Source organism: Phoca vitulina, unplaced genomic scaffold (assembly GCF_004348235.1).
Source record: "Phoca vitulina isolate PV1807 unplaced genomic scaffold, GSC_HSeal_1.0 scaffold4, whole genome shotgun sequence".
NCBI lineage: Eukaryota > Metazoa > Chordata > Mammalia > Carnivora > Phocidae > Phoca > Phoca vitulina.
This window is the reverse complement of record NW_022589707.1, coordinates 38,957,522-38,979,096: the sequence shown is the minus strand read 5'-3', so window position 1 is coordinate 38,979,096 and position 21,575 is coordinate 38,957,522. Positions and strand designations below refer to the sequence as shown.

At 39.4% G+C, this 21,575-nt stretch overlaps 1 protein-coding gene across 1 annotated transcript in view; it reads left to right on the top strand.

Moving 5' to 3' along the window:
* Window positions 1-21,575, top strand: part of PLEKHA8 (pleckstrin homology domain containing A8) — a 55,706-nt gene that overhangs the window by 9,070 nt on the left and 25,061 nt on the right. Inside the window, exons 2-9 of the mRNA XM_032401856.1 lie at window positions 7,940-8,056; window positions 9,052-9,207; window positions 10,586-10,710; window positions 13,964-14,122; window positions 15,151-15,191; window positions 16,671-16,828; window positions 18,701-18,860; window positions 19,240-19,325. Coding sequence (XP_032257747.1) covers window positions 7,940-8,056; window positions 9,052-9,207; window positions 10,586-10,710; window positions 13,964-14,122; window positions 15,151-15,191; window positions 16,671-16,828; window positions 18,701-18,860; window positions 19,240-19,325 — 1,002 coding nt within the window. The remainder of the gene's footprint in view (window positions 1-7,939; window positions 8,057-9,051; window positions 9,208-10,585; window positions 10,711-13,963; window positions 14,123-15,150; window positions 15,192-16,670; window positions 16,829-18,700; window positions 18,861-19,239; window positions 19,326-21,575) is intronic.

Below are 21,575 nucleotides of genomic sequence, written 5' to 3'. Positions count from 1 at the left end.
AAATATCCAGTTTGATAGCCCAAAGCACACAGCAGAGGTGACTTACAGCAGGCTCAACAGAAGAGAATTTGATATGATATATTGTAATTATAGTCTCACCATCTGCATGCCTGACTCCCCAGTAGACTATTACTCTTTGAAGGCTGGGATCTTCTTCTCTAAATCTCTAAGCCTGGCGAATTATAAGTGCTCAAAAAATGCTTTGTGAATTAATTAATGGTAAATTGAGGAACCTATAATTTAGTTAACGCTTGGTTATTATCTCTTACTATTAGGGATGTCTCTTCTTCCCTCCTTCCCAGCTGCAACAAAACTCTTATGACTGACCTGGCAGAGGAGCCCACAGCCTTGTTATCCCCTGTCCTGTCTGAAGCTCCCAGAGGGAAGCTGAGTTATGGGGGAGGGCTCTGATGAGGTGGAATATGGCTGCGTACCCACAGCTGGACATGGAAAACACCAAGACTGTAGAGGTCAGGGGTCAGTAACTGTGCTTTCCTTCAGTGTAAAAATGGTAGGTTTTCTCACCTTTAACATATCTATAAAACATCCATAATATACTCTATTGTAACCATCATATAATATATATGGATTATGAATACAGCAACCATAATTTATGGTGACTAAATTAAGTCTTGACTCACCACTTCAGAAAGATTGTTACTCCTATGAAGAAATTTAGTCTCCCTTTATTTTCTTGACATTAGTTACTTTCTCTTGAAATAGATTCTGTGAAAGAATTGACTTTCCTGTTACTTTGAATTAAGATAGAGGTTTACAGAATTTGAAAGCTGAAAGAGACTATTAGACTCATGCTGTGATTCTATAGAAAAAGAAAATTAAAGTTGAAAGAAGTTAGAGGCTCATTCAGCTTTTTTGCTTCGTCTGTTCTGTTCCTCTTTGATTATGCTCACTAGTTTTTACCTCTTATAGTTGATGAAAAAGCACCTTTCCTTCTTTTTTTTTCTTTACGTTTAGCTTAATTTTCTTTTCTTTTTTTTTAAAGATTTTATTTGAGAGAGTGAGTGAGAGAGCAGAGCAGGGGCAGAGGGAGAGGAAGTAGCCTCCCCGCTGAGTGGGGAGCCTGACATGGGGCTCAATCCCGGGACCCTGAGATCATGACCTGAGCGGAAGATAGATGCTTAACTGACTGAGCCACCCAGATGCCCCTTAGCTTAATTTTCTATAAGAGATAAGTAGCCCCTTCTCGTGTTGTTCTGCTTTTCTACTCAGCAGTATTTCATTATGGACTTCTAAAAATTTGCAACATGTTAATTTTTTTATCTTTTTTTTTTTTTTTTCCTGTTTAACAATAAGACTGTAAACTTCTGGTTTCCCATAACCCCTAATTGGCAGAAGCTCTGAAGAAACTATGATGGGTTTATAGGCAGAGTGATGTACCTTAGCATGAGGTTGACATTTCACTTAGTGGGTATCCTACTAGTTCTATTTAAGAGTGTTGTTATTGGGCTAAGATGGAGTAAGTTCACTGTAGCCTCTTTCCCACTGATTACACTAAAAACTGAACGAAGTACTCAAGCAACTACCTGAGAACTCTGAAAAGTAAATAATACCAAGCAGACTGGGGAGGGAAGACAAAACAACCACCATGGTAAAGATGAACACTCTTGAAACAAATGGAAAGGTATAGATTCTTAGCAGAGAAATATAAAATACTGAAAAGGACTAAATGGACATCTTAGAACTAAAAAGTATAATATAATTTTTTTTTAATCACTCAGTACATGGGCTCAGTAGAATATAGATGACACAGAAAAGAAACAGTGAGCTTGAGGATAAGTCAATAGAAATTATCCAGTCTTAAAAACAGAGAAAAAAAATTGGTAGAACTGAAAGGAGAAGTAAATCCACAATTATCTTTGGAAACTTCAACATTCTTCTCTCAGTAATCCATAGAACAAGTAGACAGTAAATCATCCAAAGATGCAGAAGATCCGAACACTATCAACCAACTTGACCTAACTGACATTTATAAAGTAATCCCTCAAACAACAGCTGAATACTGCATTTTTTTCTTTTTCTTTTTTTAAAAGATTTATTTGAGAGAGAAAGTGGGCATGAGCAGGGGGAGGGGCAGAGGGAGAAGCAGACTACCCCTGAGCGGGGAGCCGGACATGGGGCTGGATCCCAGGACCCTGGGACCATGACCCCAGCGGAAGGCAGATGCTCAACCAACTGAGCCACCCAGGCACCCCTACTGCATTTTTTTTTTTCAAATGCACATGGGACATTCACTAAGATTAACCATGTTCTGGGCTGTAGTAGAAACTGTGCCCAGTTGAAAAGAATACCCTTGTCTTTAACAGAAATAAACTAGAAATCAATGACAGAAAGATGTGGGAAATCCCCAAATATTAGGAAATTAAACAGTATACTTCTGAGTAACCCGTGGGTCAGTGAGGAAGTCTCCAAGAAAATTGGGAAATATTTTCAACTTAAAATGAAAACACAACAGTGGTTGGCCAGGGATAAAGTGTGGGAAAGAGGGCTTGACTACAAAGGAGCAGCACAAGGGAATTTTGAGGGGAGGATAATGGAATTTTTCTGTATCTTTATTATGGTGGTTGTTAGAAGATTATGCATTTATCAAAACTCAGAATAGTTAACCAAAGAAGAAATTTGACTACATGTAAATTTTAAAATATTTTTAAGAATTTAAGTGTCAGGGTGCCTGGCTGGCTCAGTCAGTAGAGTGTGTGACTCTTGATCTTGGGGTCGTGAGTTTGAGCCCCATGATGGGGGTAGAGATAACTTAAAAATAAAATCTTGGGGGAAAAGAAAGAAAGTGTCTTTTTAATGGAGTACCCTTTTTTTTTTTTCTTTACTGAAATGTTTGGATGAGTTACTTGTCACAAGGGTGCTGAGTAAAAGAAGCTACAGTATTTTTTAGACATAGGTATGACTCACAAGTAATCACTTTTTGGTTTGGATCTTTAAAGGAATAAGAACATCTCTAGAAATTCTGATTTAAAAATGGTAGTTGTGAAATAAAAAAGGAAGAAAATGTGTATGAATTAACATGAGCTATGCTATTTTAGATCCAAATATATGTACATTTTTATCAAGAAAATTATGCTCATTGAAAAAATACACATTGTTCAACAATTAGTTGAGCTGAAAAAAGTGAATTTTGCGAACAGTTGCTGTCAATTAAGCATAGAAAGATATTGCACTATGTGAGAAAAGAACAAGCTGGTAACAGTTTTGGAATAATGATGTTCAAATCTTTAATTTCTTTGAATAATGTTTTACAGTTTTCATAGTATAAGTTTTATACTTCTTTTGTTGAGTTTATTCCTAAGTATCTTATTCTCTTTGTTGTTATAAAAGGAACTGTCTACTTAATTTCATTTTCAGTTCATTGCAACTATAATAGAAATACAATTGATATCTGTATAGTGGTCTTCTATCTTGCAACCTTGCTAAACTTATTTATTCCAATAGTCTTTTTTATTGGACTCCTTAGGTTTTGCTTTGTTTTGTTTTGAAATATACAAGAGTGTGTCTGCAAATAGAGGTAGATTTGCTTCCTCCCTTCCAATCTGGATACCTTTTATTTCATTTTGTACCCTAATTGCCTGGCTAGAACTTCCAATAAAAGCTTGAATAGAAGTGGCGAGAGGAAGCATCTGTATGTTGTCTTGGGGAAAAGCATCCATGCTTTTGTCATTAAGTATGATGTTAGTTGTGGGTTTTGTTTTTGTTTTGTTTTTTAGGTGCCTTTATCAGGGTGAAAAGGTTCCCTTCTATTCCTAGTTGATTGAGAGTTTTTATTATGAAAGGTGTTAGATTCTGTCAAGTGCTTTCACTTTTTCTACATTTAGTGAGGTTGATCATGTGATATTTAATATTCTTTTATTTAGGAAAAAAAACCAACTCAGGCTTGAAGTAAAAAAAAAAAAAAAAAGATAATTTATTGGCTTGCTTTTTTTTTTTAAGCTCACTTACCTGAAAAGTTCAGTGGGTATCTGATCTATGGTTATAACATGGTCTTATTGTGAATGGTGTTCAGAACTGTCATCTGGATTTGCATCCTTTCCCTGCCTCCCTCAAGTCCTCCCACACGCATTCCCTTTATGTGTGAATCATGTTTAGGTCCCGTGTGATGGCAGAATGACTGCCGGCAGCTCCAGGCAAACATCTGCAAGACCAAAGAAAAGAGAGAGTCTCCATTTCTTTCCGCCTTTGTCCAGACCCAGCAATAGTCCCAAGTTTATCTTTGGTTGGGTCACTTGCCTATTGTGGAGTGTATCATTGAGAACAGGGGATGTGAAGCTCCATTTAAGTCTGAATCACATGTCCCCCCTGGAGCTGGTCAACCCCACCCAACTACATGGATAGAGTGTGGAGAAGGAGATTTTTAGTAACAGAAATGTGAAGGGTGGATGCCAGGTTGCCAAAAATAAATATCCGCTCTACCTTCTGTAGTGAAATAATCCAGGATAATGCAGTGTGTGAAATTAGCATTTAAATACTTTTATTCCCCTACCCCATCTCTGGCAGGGATAGCTTATATAAGCTAAAACTTTTCTCTGCTCATCGAAGTTTCTTGTCTAATCCTTCCAAGTGGGGAGTTTTGCTGACACCACATTCCATCTCCAATAGAGAATGGCCGAAAAAAGGAGTGGGGGTTGGACAGGAAGATTAATCTAATGGTAATCTAAGAGAGCAGGGACTGGTTACACCCACAGTTTTCATCTGCTCTTTTGTTACCTTGAATTATTTTATCATTTCCAAGTGTGTTAGTAAGGGTTCTCTAGAAAAGCAGATCCAATAGTATACAGAATCGTATACGTATTATGTATATACATATATACGTGTGTATGTATATATATAAATACATGAAGGGTTTTATTGTAAGAATTGTGTCTTGCAGTTATGGAGACTGAGAAGTCCCATGATCTGCTATTGGCAAGCTAGAGAACGAGGAAAGCTGGTGATGCAATTCGGTGTGAGTTCAAGGGCCTGAGAATTGGGAGAGGTGGATGGTATAAATCCTGACCTGGGTCGACAGTCCGGAGAACCAGGTGCATCAGTGTCCTAAGGCAGGAGAAGATGGATGTCTCAGCTCAAAGAGAGAACAAATTCTCCATTCCTCTGCCTTTTGTTCTACTTAGGCCCTCCGTGGATTGGATGATGCCCACCAGCAATGGTGAGGGCAATCTTCACACAGTCTACTGACTCAAATGCTAATCTCTGCCAGAGATACCCTCACAGACATACCTAGAAATAGCGTTTTATCAGCTGTCTGGGCATCCCTCAGCCCATCATGATATATAAAATTGATACATAAAATTAACTATCACATCAGTCAAGGTACCTGCAGATTAATTTAAAACAGGAAATGGATTAATGGCCTCTTCATTCTTGCCTCTTTTCTCATACAGTTATTTCTGAGCTGTATCTGAGCTTCCTAGGACAGGGGACATCATGAAAGAGGAGTGTGTCCCAGTCCCACTCTACACTCTGCATTGCTCTGCCTGTAAATGTCATATAATGGGAATGAGACCTCTGTGGTCTCTTAATGGGCCTTCTGAAAATCCAGTAACTTTATGCTTTAAAGAAAAGTTATTCTTGGTCATGGTTTTCATAGTTAAAAACTATAGGATAAAATAACGATATATATAACTTTTAGGTAAATGTAGAACCCATTATAGGGAAGGTGGTGTTTCAGTTGTTATTACAGTTTACCAGCTACTTTCAAAACTTAACTGCAGCTGTGCTTCGTGGGGGGTGGGGCGGCGGGGAGCTGTTTAACTTTTTTCAGATTACTGTAAGATAAACCTAGTTTAGGGCCACATTTTTTTCAATTTGTAGATATTTTTTCACATTTCAACAGCTGAAATCGGGAAGCATCTTAGAATCAGCACCATGTCATATTGCTTAATGGGCAGGTGTTATTTTTTTTTTTCCTTGTGTTACATAAAATAATGGTATGTCTTAAAATTGATGGTGTGTGATGATTAATTTTATGTGTCAGTTTGCCTGGGCCATGGGGTGCCTGGACATTTGGCCAGACATCTTTCTGGGTGTGTCTGTGAGAGGGTATTTCTGGATGGGATTGACATCTGAACTGGTAAAGTAGATTGCCTTCCCTAATGCAAGTGGGTCTCACCCAATCAGTCAAAGACCTAAACAGAATAAAAAGGCTAAGAAAGAGGGAACTCCTCCTGCCTGCCTGAGCTGGGACATTGGTCTTTCCCTGCTTTCTGACCCGGACTGAAGCACAGCTCTTCTTGGGTCTCAAGCCTCTTGATTTGTGTGAATCAGGCCCCAGACATCTGTACCTAAGCAGCACACAGGGCTGTGCTCAAAGCTCCTACTGGCCCTCTCTCTGTCTGCCTCAGCCACAGAAGAGTCTCATCAGAAAAATGTATCCCTAAAGGGCTGTAGCATTTCAGAGAAAGAAAAATATATATCCGACTAAGGACTCTGACAAGGCTATGCAGAAATAGTCAGAGATGACATTTTAGAAAGATCCAGCTCAGGCAACAGCCCAGAAGCAGAAAATAAGTTTGGTTTGTCTAGAATATAGATTGGGTAAGAGCACTAGATAAGATATATATTTCAACTGAATATGGTGTGTCCCCTGAAATTCTCCAAAGTAAAAGTAGTTAAGCCCTTGAATGTTTTAAGATTATTTCATTTCAATGGATCAATACTAAGTAGTGAGTCAAAGTTCTTTTCTCCTATGGCTCATATGCCCCTACACAGGCTTATTAGCACTCTGTAACTCTGTATGACGTCGAAAGGGCTGTAGCCAGGCCACAGGGGCACAAGAGCACCTGGCTCAGTGGGGGGTCCACACAGACCAGGTTCAGCCACTCGCTGCTGACAGAATCTAAAGACAGAGTTTTTCCAAGTGGGGAGTTTGGCTGACTGGTGGTGGTGAAACAAGAAAATAATGTATTTCAGGGCGCCTGGGTGGCTCAGTTGTTGGGCGACTGCCTTCAGCTCGGGTCATGATCCTGGAGTCCCTGGATTGAGTTCCATGTCGGGCTCCCTGCTTGGCGGGGAGTCTGCTTTGCCCTCTAACCCTTCCCCCTCTCATGTGCTCTCTCTCTCTCATTCTCTGTCTCTCAAATAAATAAATAAAATCTTTAAAAAAAAAAAAAATAATGTATTTCAGTGAAGACCAACACCAAAAAGTCAGCGGACTAATGTCTCAAAGATGGCCTCCAAAGTGCTGAAAATACTCCTGGGTTTAGATAAGGAAAATGTGGGCAGTAAAGGTCAGGTCGATCGATCACTGTCTTAGGGTCAGTTGTGCAGGGTCTTGCTGAAGTCACGGCAGTGGTTAATGCTTGAAGGAGTAGTTTCAGTTCCTATCAGGGAATGCTTTGCTTGTGGGATCTTTTGCCTGAGTTCAGAGATAAGCGGGAAAGAAGAACTTAATCAGTTAAGAAAGTATAGACTGAGGTCAAAATGGAGGTGGTTGAAGTCCTCTTTCAGAGCAGTATAATGTTCTGCCTCATTTCTAAGTTTGGGATAATCTTTCTTAACCAGAGGAGAGGAGATCAAGTGTGTGATAACAGTGTCCAGGAGATAATAATCTTTTATCTTAAAAAAATTAAAAACCAGAGATTACTAGTACCATATTAAAGGAAAACGAAATAAAAATCATCAGTAATTCTGTTAACTAGAGAATCATCCCTATGTTCCTGATCCTTGCAGACTTTTTCTGTACTTATGTGACTAAAACTCTATGCCACCCACTATGTGGGTGTTTGTTTTTAATTTAAAAAATGGGATCATGCATACAGGTATTTACTAACCTACTTCTTTCCCTTAGAATTTCCCCTGGAATTTAAACTCCTTGGAGCTGGGACCCAGCCTCCTCTGTCAGGTCCCATTCCTGTGTCCTGGGAGGCACCTCCCATGCAGGCAGTAATTGAGTCCATGCTCTTGCTTCTGTTTACAGGTTGGCAGCCTAGATGGTTCCTTCTCTGTGGGGGGATATTATCCTATTATGATTCTCCTGAAGATGCCTGGAAAGGTTGCAAAGGGAGCATCCAAATGGCAGTCTGTGAAATTCAAGGTGAGAAACCAAGAGATTTGCAGGTTTTCTTTTTCTTTCTGTCTCTCCCATAAAATAAAAAAGCACTGGCCTCTGCGTGTCTTTCTCTGACGTTCTTATGGTACAAAGATACACAGTGTTATGTCCCAAAGAGAGCCTTGCAAATAAGACCTAAAACTGCAGCCAGTTTTTACAAGGAGATTGTTGAAGAAGTAGTCAAAATAAATGAGAGCAGTGTGCTTCACCATACATCTAGTGCTCATTTTTTAGTCACTTGCTCACCTAAAGCCAGCGGCTATGTGCAAAGCTTAGTTAAGTTTTTTACTGCAGCGTCTAACACTTCTATGTTTAGATCAGGACACACACACGCCTTCTCACCACCACCACATACGTAAAACAAGCAAACACATAAAGACCTGCAAATAGCCTTTACTTCTTGGTTTGGGGACATCTTAAGACATGCTGAGAAGATGTGGCTTTGAAACAGATTAGAAGAGAAACAGATTAGAAGGGTATTTTGCAGCCTGATGGGAGGTGAAGGTCAGAGTGTGGTTTTCTTATTTCTCCTCCCAAAGGTCTCACACTTTTGCTCTAACTTGTGAAGGACAGTAGAAAAGGAGAAATAATTGTGTTCTTGATTGCTTTCTAATAAACCCAAGAAGATAGAGAGGCGCACTCTTACTGTTGGCATGCAAGCCTTTTTGGCCTCAGAGCAGTATTACTTTATACACACAAGCCAAAAGAGAGATTCTGTTCTCTATTCCGATAAGGAGAATTGAGTGCTTCTTTTTAGTCTTGGTGATATGTTGGAGCCAGCCAAGGTTTTTCCTCTTCATCAGCAGAAGCATCGAGGAAGAGATAAATAAACTAGGGGAGGTGGTAAGGGCTAGCTAGCATCCTCCCTTGGAAGAAGCCTTTAGTGACTTGCACCAGTTGAGCTTAAGAATTTGGGTGGGGTGGAGGCTACCCAGATAGGGCTCTTCTAGCTTTCTGACCTCCCTCTGCCTTACTCCCAGTTCATTCTGTAGATAATACGCGCATGGACCTGATAATCCCTGGGGAGCAGTATTTCTACCTGAAGGCCAGAAGTGTGGCTGAGAGACAGCGGTGGCTGGTAGCCCTGGGGTCAGCCAAGGCTTGCCTGACCGACAGTAGGACCCAGAAGGAAAAAGGTAAGTATTGATTGTCCTCTGGTCTGGGAGCCTTGGGAATCACCCACTGGCATCTCTGGGTTCTCATATTTGTTATCTTGCCTCTGACCACCCAGCCAGCTTTTTGTATCATGCAAATGCCATATACCTCTGGAATTTAAACCACAGCCTATATCTAACTCTTCTCTCTTAGCATATCATAATAGAAAGAGCACGGGCTTTGGAGCCAGATACAACTGGATTCAAATCATGGCTTTGTAGGTTACTGGCTTTTTGACCTTGGCATAGGTCACTTAATCTCTCTAATCCTCAGCTTCCTCATATTTTAAAAAGAGGTAATAACCTGCATTAGAAGGGTTGCTATGAGGATTAGTAATGATATGAAACTGTTTAGTACCCAGTCTGGCACAAAGTTGATCTTCGGTAAAGAAGCCTTGGAGCAGGGTACTTTCTGTAGTAACACCCCACTTTCCCCTCCCTTTCCCTGGGGTGGGATGGATACTTAATTGTCAGGTTGCTACTGCTTACTGCTCATTAACTCAACCTCATTAGGTCTCCTGAGAACCCTGGCACAACTTTCTGTGTGGGCCAGGGGAGAGTGCCAGGGCTTCCTGCCTGAGCCCTAGCTCCACCTTCCCAGCCCCCGTCCCCAGGATGTACACCTGAAGAGATTGGCGGGAGATGGGGGCCTCTTTCTCATGACAGGTGTGGTAGATGTGCTTGACTCTTCAAATAGACACCGGAAAATGGCCTCTGCCTTGGTGGTTTTTTAATGCTAAATCGGGAGCATATTCCAGACACTGTCAGCTTTGACTCAGGTCAGGTTGTAACGTGCAGCTCTTTCGTGGGAACAAATCCAGAAGTGATAATGACTAGCTGAGCCCTCAGCGCCAGAGTAGCTGGAGCACTGTGCTAATGAGGGAGCAGCATGTGCACTGAGGGTGCCATTAGCCTTGATGGGTGGCATGCTGGACCAGTTCTATGAATTAACGAGCCATTTTATTAGTGGTAATTGCACGTTACGGAACAGTTTCCCAGTTTGGGGTACTGTTAGCAGGTAGATAGCTATGACCCCATTTTACAGATAGGGAAAACTGTGCAGCAGATGAAACCAAAACTCTGAACCCTTGACTCTGGGTTTGAAAAGTATGCTGTATCCTTCTTCCTACACTGGTGATCATTCAGTATGTTGGCCCAAGAAATAATATAGATTACAAAAGACTAGAAATCTCCTTTTTCTGTTTTTCTTGCCCCCATTATCTTCATATATATCTTATCTATAACCCATACCATAAACATCTGACTTTAGGTATAGGTTATATATTCCACTCTATGGTATGCTCACTAGTAAATTCCTTATTCATCCTGGTAATTACATTATCATCATTTTGTTATTTAGAGTTTGCTGAAAACACTGAAAACTTGAAAACCAAAATGTCGGAACTAAGACTCTACTGTGACCTCCTTGTTCAGCAAGTAAATAAAACAAAAGAAGTGACCACAACTGGTGTGTCCAATTCTGAGGTAAAATATTATTTGTCTTAGTGACAGGAAAAGTAGCACCAGATATTGCTTGCAGGTAATGATTACTCTCACACAGTCCTTGACTATTTTGGAATTTACTATTTTTCGGAGAAAAAAAGTAACAAAATTCAACAAAGAGAAGAAATGTGTGCATTTCAGCATATGGAAGCATTTGTTTTCCTTCATGGAATGAATTCAGGATTAATTAGTTGATAACATTTGGAACCTTTAACATTGGCTCCATTAGCCTAGCTGATGTACTAAAATACGTTTTTCCCCACTTTGCATCACTTTATAAATACAGCCTTACCTGTCTAGCTACTTCTATAGGTGTGGCTACTAACATGCCAGCATCATGTCTATCAATAATGTGTACCTGTCATCTTTGATGAGACTATAACAAGATTTTATTTTATTTATCTATTTATTTATTTTTTAAGTAAGCTCTACACCCGGCCTGGGGCTTGAACTCACCACCCAGAGATCAAGAGTTGCATGCTCTATGGACTAAGCCAGCCAGGCATCCCTGTAACAGGATTTTATTGGTGACATAATAATTGTGCTTTACTACAGACTAATGCTTTCAAAGATGGAGACACAGCTTTTTTTCTGCCCATTGTCAGTAAGGATTGCAATTTTTAATGTTTATTAATGAAGTTGTCATTTACTCATCCTAAAACATGTATTAAAAGTTCTATCTGGTGTTAGGCTGTGTGTTGAATGGCTCATACCACCCAGGGAGGGTCTCTCTCTCCTCTCAGAGTAGTTATAATCTGAACAACAATGCCTACAAAATGAAGAATCTATAGATTCTAATTAATGGTTTTAGTAAAAGAAGATTATGCTACTAGTGGTATATGTGCTTTCAGTTTTTCTTACAAGGGTGATTTCATTCACTTCCTTTTGGGCTCTCTTATTCGTTCAGCAACTGCCTGTTGTGTACAAGACACTGTGCTGGGACAGGGCGGGAGGGAGGGATACCAAAAAAAACATCTCAGTCCTGCTCTTGGGATGCTTACCGTTCATAGCCGTGATTCTCAGCCCAGAGCAGTTTTGCCCCTTAGAAGACATTTGCAGTGTTTGGAGACATTTTTGGTCGTCAGGGTCGAAGGAGTGCTATTGGCCTCTACCGTATGGAGGCTAGGATGCTGCTTCACATCCTGCAGTGGGTAGGAGAGCGCCCTCACCGACTTCCCCCACTCCAAAAATTCGTCAGCCCCCCAGGTCAGTCTTGCCACAGGTAGGGAAACCCTGGCCTAACAGGGAAGGGAAAATGTGAACATAGCAATTTTTAATCCAAGGAGATGTTTAGAGTGCCCTGGGAACTTGCTAATGAAACTGTGGCTGTGATACTGTGATTTATAATAAGAAATATGTATATTTGGTCTTTATAAGAGAGATATATTTGGCAGAGCTCCTAAAACTCTTAGGATTTCCTGTGATGAGAATGATAAAATTGTCTTTTGTTATGGTAGGGAGATGACTTTTGGAAAGTGCCTAAGGATGGGGGCTGGTTGACCCAGAACCCAACCAAGTGATTAGAGGGTTAGAACTCTCAGATCCACCCACCCACCCACCCCGCTCTCATCTCCTGGGAAAGAAGAGAGGCTGAAGATTGAGTTTAATCTCAGTGGCTAATGATTTCATCAGTCATGTCTGTGCAGTGTAGCTTCCATGACCCAAAGAACGGGGTTTGGAGAGTTCCTGAGTTGGCGAACACATGGAGATTCAGGGAAAGTGGTGTGGTCAGAGAGCATAGAAGTTCTGAGCTGTTCCCAGCTGCCTTGCCCTTTGCATCTGTTTCTGGGTTGTATCCTTTTATAATAAACTGTAGTAAACTGGCCATCTGGTAACTAGTAAAATGTTTCTCAGATCTGTGAGCAGCTCTAGCAGATTAATCAACTGAAAGGAGAAGGGGGTTAGAACCTCCAATCTGTAGTAGCAGATCAGTCAGAAGCACAAGTGACCATCTGGACTTGCCATTGGTGTCTGAAGTGAGGGGTGGGGAGCAGCCCTGTGAGAGCTGACACTGTCTTCAGGGAGATAGTGTCAGAATTGAGTTGAGTTATAGGACACCCAGCTGGTGTCAGAGAATTGTTTTGTGGTATGGGAAAACCCACACATAATTGATGTCAGAATCATAGTGGTCCACAACCAGTAACATCATCGACTAGCTTGTTAGAAATACAAAATTGAAGAAAATACAGAGGCCACTCTTAAGGAGAAAAATTCAACTGGGTAAATTTTTAAAATCTTATTGGCTTTATTCAGCAACTCATGAATCAAGCAACATCTCATCTAACAGATAAAAAGGAACTCTGAAAAGCCTTATGAGGCTAGGGATTGTTACAGACAAAGTGAGCAGGAACAAGGAAGTTCTGCTGGGCCTTTACTGATTGATTAAAGCAGGGTTACTTTCTTCATGTGGAGCAAAAGGAAATCTTGGAGCTGGGTCAGGTAACTTGTGCTGATTGGTTGACCTAGGCCTGCCTTTTTTGGGACAACCAGGCATAGGAACTGAAGTTTTTGGTTTGCTGATGTGAGGCTTAGCATGAGCGACTCCATCTTGGGCCCGGTCTGGTTTCTTTTATACCATTAAGATGTGTTTACTGTACTCTCTAGTCAGGGTATGGCCTCAGTTTCCTGAACAACTTATTAATATCAGTATTCAGGGGGAAAACATCCTGAACAGGTAAAATAACTGGGAGAACAAGTGATTAGCTATTCAAAAGAATTCCAGTTGCTAAAAGCTCTTAAACTCATCTGTACTGAAAGCCAAAAACCCCATTCTGAAAGTAAATAATGAATGATTTATGGTTTCTAATTCTTCTAATCTAGAACCTCATTTTTACTCAGGCAATGGGAGACATTTTTCTATTGATTCCACTGATCTTCAATCTGTGTGATTCCCTGATTCATGCCTGCCACCCCTTATAGACCGGAAACTCCCTGAGGGCTCTGTGCCCAGCACCTGGCACAGTGCTAGCATATAATACTTTTGAATTGAAAGAAGTTGTTGCCTTCAGCTGGAACGGTGGGGGGAGAGTGTGAAGGGTCAGATGGAGGCTTTATAGGGCTAGTAGATAAAGTGGACTCAGTATTTTCCTTTTGTAAATGATGTACATATTTGTCCTTCAAAATAGGTGGGTACATTATTACTACATTGTGGATAAAAACCTCTAAGGACATTCCACCATTGGGCTCTTTTTTTTTTGGCAAGGTAAAGGAATCTTCCACTCTTGTTGTTTCGTAGGAAGGAATTGATGTGGGAACTCTGCTGAAATCCACCTGCAATACTTTTCTGAAGACTTTGGAAGAATGCATGCAGATCGCAAACACAGCCTTCACCTCTGAGCTACTCTATCGCACTCCCCCAGGTTCACCACAGCTGGCCATGCTCAAGTCCAACAAGGTAAAAGCCAGCTCAGCTTGGCAGCAGCAGGACATATGAAAAGATGAAAAGTTAAAAAGTGATGTAGTGAACCATGTTATCCATCACCCTTTGGTGACTGAGAAAGACATTTTTTCAGTGGCCTTCCCTTTATGTCCACTTACATATTTCTGCCGTCAGTCCTCTGTATCCATTTATTTTTAGCAATTTTACCACCTAAACCTGTGTCTGATGTAACTAGGCTCTTTTCAGCCTCCTTGTCCAGCAAATCTTGCCAAGATTTGTGGTGACCTTCTAACTAGTTACTTTCAGCCTATCCCTTCCAGGCAGCTGATGGTATTTCTATTCGTGAAGTATAAACTGGACCACTTTACCTAAACTTCTCAGTGCCTCCCTCATTGCCAAAGGTTAATGTCAAAACTTCTTAACCCATTCCCACACCCCCAGCCTCATGCTCTGTCATTACCTGGCTGAACATACTAATGGCATAGAGCTCCCCTGACATCTTCACACCATTTCCCAATGCCAAGAATGCTGTTCTCACTTACCTTCCCCTAGTTAGCACTTCCCCATCCTTCAATATTTAATCTCTCCTTCCCTGAATCCCTAAGTTGGGCTAGGAGCTCCTCCTCTATGCATACCCCTGTTTTTTAGGGTTACTCTTTATTGAAATTACCTTAAGGGTAGGAACCTCATACTGTTTATCTTTATACTTTTAGTGTTTGAAACAATGCTGCATCATAATCTTTAATGAACATAACTAAAATTATGAGAAAGCCAACCACCAAGGGTTTGGCTATGGTAATTAGATCCTTCAAAAGAGCCATCTTCCCTTTCCTTAGAAATATGGGTACACTTATTTGAAAACATACAAAGGACCGGTTAAGATCAATGACTCCCTTCTTTTGGGAGGATCTAAAATTGTTCCTGTTGAGTGGAGCAGTTATGTTATGGTCATATTTACCACTTTTATATGTGATGAAACTCTAAATATGCTCTGTTGGAAGTTTAACATGAAGCTTTCATTTTTTTTTTTTCTTCTTTTAAAGATGAAACATCCTATTATACCGATTCATAATTCAATGGAAAGGTACAGTAACTCTTTTGGTTTTTTCTTCTTTCTAAAAATAAATAAGTTTTTATTGTTTGTTTAAAAAAAAAGAGAATATTTTGATCATGATTTGAGATAATACCAGAAGGAAACAGTATCTGATTTTCCTCTTTGGGGTGAGCTTGAAGCAATGCAGACCTTTCACTTAGACTACCTGGGAAGATGTTTGCATTTTCCCTCAGGTATGGATGGACCTGCCCACCACATGTGGTAACTTTTAATTGCTCTAGTGTGCTGAGAGGTCCTCTCTTGTGGAGGAGCCTGGCATTAACCTAAATGTGCTTTTATCCAGAAAAGACAGTACTATTTTGTTTTATTTAAAAATAAAAATGTTAGGTAGCCTTACAGGTTATAAAAAAACAACAACTTCATATCAAAATCTAAACTATTTCTTCCTCTAATTGCTCCTTCAATTTTAGAAAAAGTACACATTTACATAGTTGTGTTCCTATTATTTGGGGTCTTTATTCAGTTATTATTTTATATAAGCATTCCCATATTTTGACATACTCCATATATTTGTCCTTTCAAATTATTATTTAACATTTCATCTATTTGTATACTATTGTTTGCTTTAGTACAAGGATTGTTCCAGTTTGGTTAACATTTTTATCTTGTTCTAAATATTTCTACTAGAAAAAATACTTTTTTCTCATGACATTTCCTTAATAAACACCTACATTTTTAATTGCTAAGTTGAAATATGGCATTTCTTTAGGAAAAAAAAAAATGCTTTTCCTGGAGTCACCATATAGCTTGGACCCTTTCCCTTTGTTTTTATTAGGAGAAAATATTTTTGTTCTAATTCGGTTGGATCTAATCACTTACAAGATATTATGATTGTCCCTTCCACAGAATTAGCTGTTCCACTTGCATGTTAAAAGCCCTGAAGAGCAACAGATCCTCAGGAGGTATCCTGTGTCCTCCTGGGTTTTTTCTGTCAGACATACTTTGCAGGGAGTATTCTCCCCTGACCACAGCATGTAGCTTCTAGACAGTTAACTGATAGGCAAACACATAGGAGTGACCAGTGATTTTGATTGCTGAAGAGAGAGAAAAACTTCCCAGGGAGGAGCTGAGGAAAGTGAGAAAAGTGTTAAATGTGTACCGGTAGAAAGCTGATTGAAAACCAAAGAGCTGTCAATGAGTATTTCCTGTTGCTGGTGGGGAGCAGGAAGTTTAAGTCACCTGAGGGTCCTTGAGAAGCCAAGAATGGCTCTTTGATTTCAGAACCTCAGTTGGGAGACAGGCCTGCTCCCATCACAGGCGGATACCTGTCTAGGAGGCAGGAGGCTGAGAGGTTTGGCTGATTCAACAATACTGGTTTTTAATCACTGTTAAAAGGAGTTAGTGCTTGTGAACCCCTCCCTTCTTTCTCAGAATAAGATCTACCTGAGCAATCTATTTAAGACCAAATAACTGGACTTTATGGCTTTTCTCCTTATAAAAAATTTTCAGGCAAATGGAGTTGAACAGTTGTGAAAATGGATCTTTACATATGGAAATAAATGCTGATGAAGAAATCCTAATGAAAAATAAGAGCTCCTTATATTTGAAACCTGCAGAGATAGATTGCAGCATATCAAGTGAAGAAAATGCAGATGATAATATTACAGGTAAAAACAAAAGTAAAGTATGAAGCAAACCATTGAGCCCAAACCATTGATCTTGGGAATTTGATTGTATATCCATGATGTGATACTTGATAGGGATTGGCCTCAAGACAGTATACTAGTAGCTAGTAAGGCAGACATTAGCTTGGTAACACAGGTCACTTGACCACATTGTGCCATCCCATCCGACCCAGTGTTGAAAAGGCAGAATGGAGAGGATTTTTCCCACTCACTGTTCTTATCTGTGATGTCTGTGGGCTGTGGTGAGCAGCAGCTGTCTGTGCTGACTTTGTAGAAAATATGAGTGTTTCATTGGCCTTCTACTCTAAGTCTCAAAATCCTTTGAACTTAAACTATGATGTCAGACTTAACAGAGCATAAAGGTGTGGCAGTTCAGGTTGCTCTCCTCCTCATTTCTGGCGAGGCCAGAGAATGGCAGAATTCACCAACCCACCCATCAGGTTTTCACCCAGCCTTCTCTGTGTCCATCAAGCCAGAGTCCCACATTTCAGGTAGTAGCTTGTAGTTGAAAATGCCACCCTTTCAAATTTGCTAATTCCATTGGCTCTAACCACTAAAACCAGCTTCAGATCGGTCTAAGACAACCGTATTAGAGCTTTTATTTGTGTTGCAACTGTTTAATAAATACTTTTGAAAATAAAATTTTAAACAAGTTTCTTGCTCCTCTCCCCTGAAATAAGACCCTGTTTTTTCCAGATGAGTTGGGGAGAAAGAAGATGCATTTCATAGCTGTTAATCTGAGGCAAGCAATCCGCTGAATCACTGAAGTTTTATCCCTTGAGTAAATAATAAAGATAGGAGAATTTCTGTGGAAACAGTACTGTTGTTTGACCAATAATTTTACTTCTAGGAATTTGTCTCCAGGGAATAGTCAAGTTTAAGGACAAATATATGTGGACAGGGATATTCTTTATGACATTACAATTGATTCTCATTATTCATGGTTGTGTTCTATGAAGTTACTGCAGACACTGAACTAGCAAATACTGAACCATTGCTTCTAGGGGAAATACAGAGTTTGGTTCCTACAAACCTCTGTTCACATTTTGGTCAGCTGATCAGTATATGGACTTGTTTTATGTGTGTTTCTGTTTAAAGACACCTTATTTAATATGTATTGTTGATTCATTAACATTGATCCCACGGCCAACAGTACTATCACTCGTGCCTGAATGAAGCTTACCTGACACATGTATTTTCTCCATAAGGCACATCACAGCCTTCTTACACTTAGGACCAGTAGACAGCACTACACTTGGAGGCATCTGTAAACAGCAAAATCAATAACAAAATGCACAAAGCATGACCCTACATAAACACACTTGTGTATAGTATAAGAACCGAAGCAAGAAGGCAAATTGTTACCTTGTTTGACCTTAGCTGGGAACATGTATACGTCAGGCGACTCAAATTTTTCACATCTACATGTGTCTAGAAATGACTGCAGACGTGCCACAAGCATTGATTTTTAGGATTACAAATAAACTATCATGAGAAGGCAAATTCACAAATACAGACTATGCTGATAATGAGGATCGACTGTATTTATAACACTAAAATTTTAGAAACCACCTAAATTCCCTCCACATGAGCTTGATGCAATATATATGGTCATTAAAATCACATTTTAAAGAGTACTGAATGATAATGAGAATATTCCTGATAAACTGTTGAGTGAAAACAAGCAGGATACAAACCTACATATATTTAAACCTAATTTTGTTTGTGTATATAGTATTTCACTGATTTTTATTTCTGTAAACTTCTCTGTTTTGGAAATATTCAACAATGAATATATATTAATTTTTGTAGTATGTAAATAATAGTTTAGTAATAGGTATTTTCTATGTGTAGTCCAAGGTGAGATCATGAAGGAAGAAGGAGAGGACAGCCTGGGAAATCACGACAGCAGCTTAGCACAGCCGGCGTCAAACCCCTCAAGGAGCTCTCCGGAATCCCACTGGGAGGAAGGCCAAGAAGTCATCCCAACTTTCTTTAGTACCATGAATACCAGGTATTCTATACTTTCTAAAATCAGTGACAGTTGGATACCAGCTTCCCTTCTGGAAAATCAATCATGGTGTTCCTTTCAGGTGATGGCATATTTTAACAGAACAGAAGATATGGTATACTAAGTATCTGCTTTACCTTTCTGAAGCAGTGAGGAATTGGATTGTGAGACTATACCCTGAACACATTTTAGCTTGCTTTGGTAGATTATCTTTGGAAAATGATTTTATTGGACCATATTATAATAGAAGAACAATCACTGAAATCAGGCCAAGTGACTTGCTCTATAGAGGGGCAACTGTTTTCATGACTACCTCTGAACTGCAGAGAGTGTTAATGTTGTATTTTCAATCTTTCCCCTTCTGTATCACCAAATTGTTTAGCTTTAGTGACATTGAACTTCTGGAAGACAGTGGCATTCCCACAGAAGCATTCTTGGCGTCATGTTATGCTGTGGTTCCGGTATTAGGTAAGATTACTGCATTTGTCTTAAATTCATTAGTCTCTAGAATCTGTCTCACCGCTGTTACTTTGTAGTAGAAATATCCTGAACTATATGTACAGTGAAATGACCCTTCTTGGCTACCTCTCCATATCACCAGCCACATGCAGTTAAAACTGTATGGCCTTGAGCATTATTGCATATTTGCTTTTTATTCCTACCTGTGATTAAGTATTGACCACAGAGTAGTATAAGGAAAAAAGGGAATTTTATTTTCAAGAAATCATACTTAAAAGCAAGAGTAAAAGTAGTTGAGGAACAGACCTTCAAATCCATTGGTATAATGATACCAGTTAAAACATTTTTTGCAGGAGCGCCTGGGGACCTCAGTCGTTGGGCGTCTGCCTTCGGCTCAGGTCATGATCCCAGGGTCTTGGGATTGAGCCCCGCATCGGGCTCCCTGCTTGGCGGGGAGCCTGCTTTTCCCTCTCCCACTCCCCCTGCCTATTTTCCTTCTCTTGCTGTGTCTCTCTCTGTCAAATAAATAAAAATCTTTAAAAAAAAAAAATTTTTTTTTTGCAAAGATTTAAAAATTATATGTATAAATTTAAGTTCAAATTACATTTACTTTTTATATAGAGTCAGTAGAACCAGACATCACTAATGTGTTGAGATTTGTTTTATGACCTATTTAGCTATGCATCTTTTTTTAATTCATGTTTTAAAAATTTGACATATCTTTTTTGAAATTGAGATGTAACTTACATAGAACTTAAGTATTATGATTCAGTAAGTTTTGACAAACACATGTACCCCTATGTAATCCATATATATCCCTATTAAGATGTGAAATGTTTTCATCACCCCAAAATGTTCCCTGTGCCAGTCAACCCACAACTATCACCCAGCCCAAGGCAACTATTTTACTGATTTCTGTCAGCATAGATTAGTTTTGCCTTTTCTAAAGTCTCATATAAGAGAATCATACTGTCTACTCTTTCACATCTGTTTTTTTCTCTCAGTATAATGTTTTCATCCTTATTGTTAAATGTAGCAGTAGTTCATTCCTTTTTATTGCAGATAGTATTCTATTAAATGAATATACAATTTGTTTATTCATTCTTCTATTGATGGATGGACATTTGGGTAGTTTCTTATTTGGGGCTATTATAAATGAAATTGCTCTGAATATTTTTGTGTCTGTAGGCATATTTTTTCATATCTTGAAAAAATACCTAGGAGTAGAATTGCCAATTCACTGGGTTCATCTGTTTAACTTTATAAAAAGTGATTACACAGTCATACAGTTCCAACAACAATGTATGAGTATTCTGGTTGCTTCACATCTTCACTAACACTTGGTTGGTATTGAGGTTTTTTTGTCTGGCTATTCCTCTAAATGTTTAATGGTATCATTGTGGCTTTAACTTGTGTTGGGGAGGAAGAAATTTACTCTGCCCCCAAGGTCCTTCTGGCTGGACCAAGAATCAAATTGACATGAGATAGAATAACAGGAGAAAATCAAATGTAATTCTGTACATACGGAGAATCCACACAGATGTGAAATTCCAAAGACAGGGAACAAGAGGCTTATATGACATCCTGAGCTAAGGAAAGGGGTAGGGGCCTGGAGGTGGGGATACAAAGGGGAGGAAAACCATTAGTAGGAAGATGAGATGGTTGGAAAACCAAGGCTGCCCTGTTAATGCACATAAGTCTCTTAAGTAAAGAGGAATCTGTTAATTGCATTCTTCCTGGGACAGGCTTTCCTTTCCAATGTAAATTTAAGCAGTCAAGGGGAAGGTAAAGAATTTTTCCTGAATCTGCTGGGTTTTGGTTGCCTTTAACTCAAAATAATCTTCACATTCAAGTGGCCCACCTTGGGGTGCCCTTGCCCTTTACACTTCCCCGATGACTAATGATGTTGAGCACTTTTTTATATAATTATTGGCCATTGCTGTCTCCTTCATTGTGAAGTCTTTTCAAGTCTTTAATCCATTTTTAAAAGTTGGTTAATGTTCTTTGTATTGAGTTGTAAGCATTCACTATATATTCTCAAAAGCATTCCATTGTAGACATCATTATTAATATTTTCCCCCAACTATGGCTTTCTTTTCTTGATGTCTTTGAAGAGCAGTTTTCATTTTCATGAAATCCAGTGTGTGTATCTTCTTTCTTTTATGTACTAACTATAAAGTTAGCACATCTAATGCCCTAAGAAATCTTTGTTTACACCCACGGTCATGAAGATATTCTCATGTGTTTTCTATTCCCTTT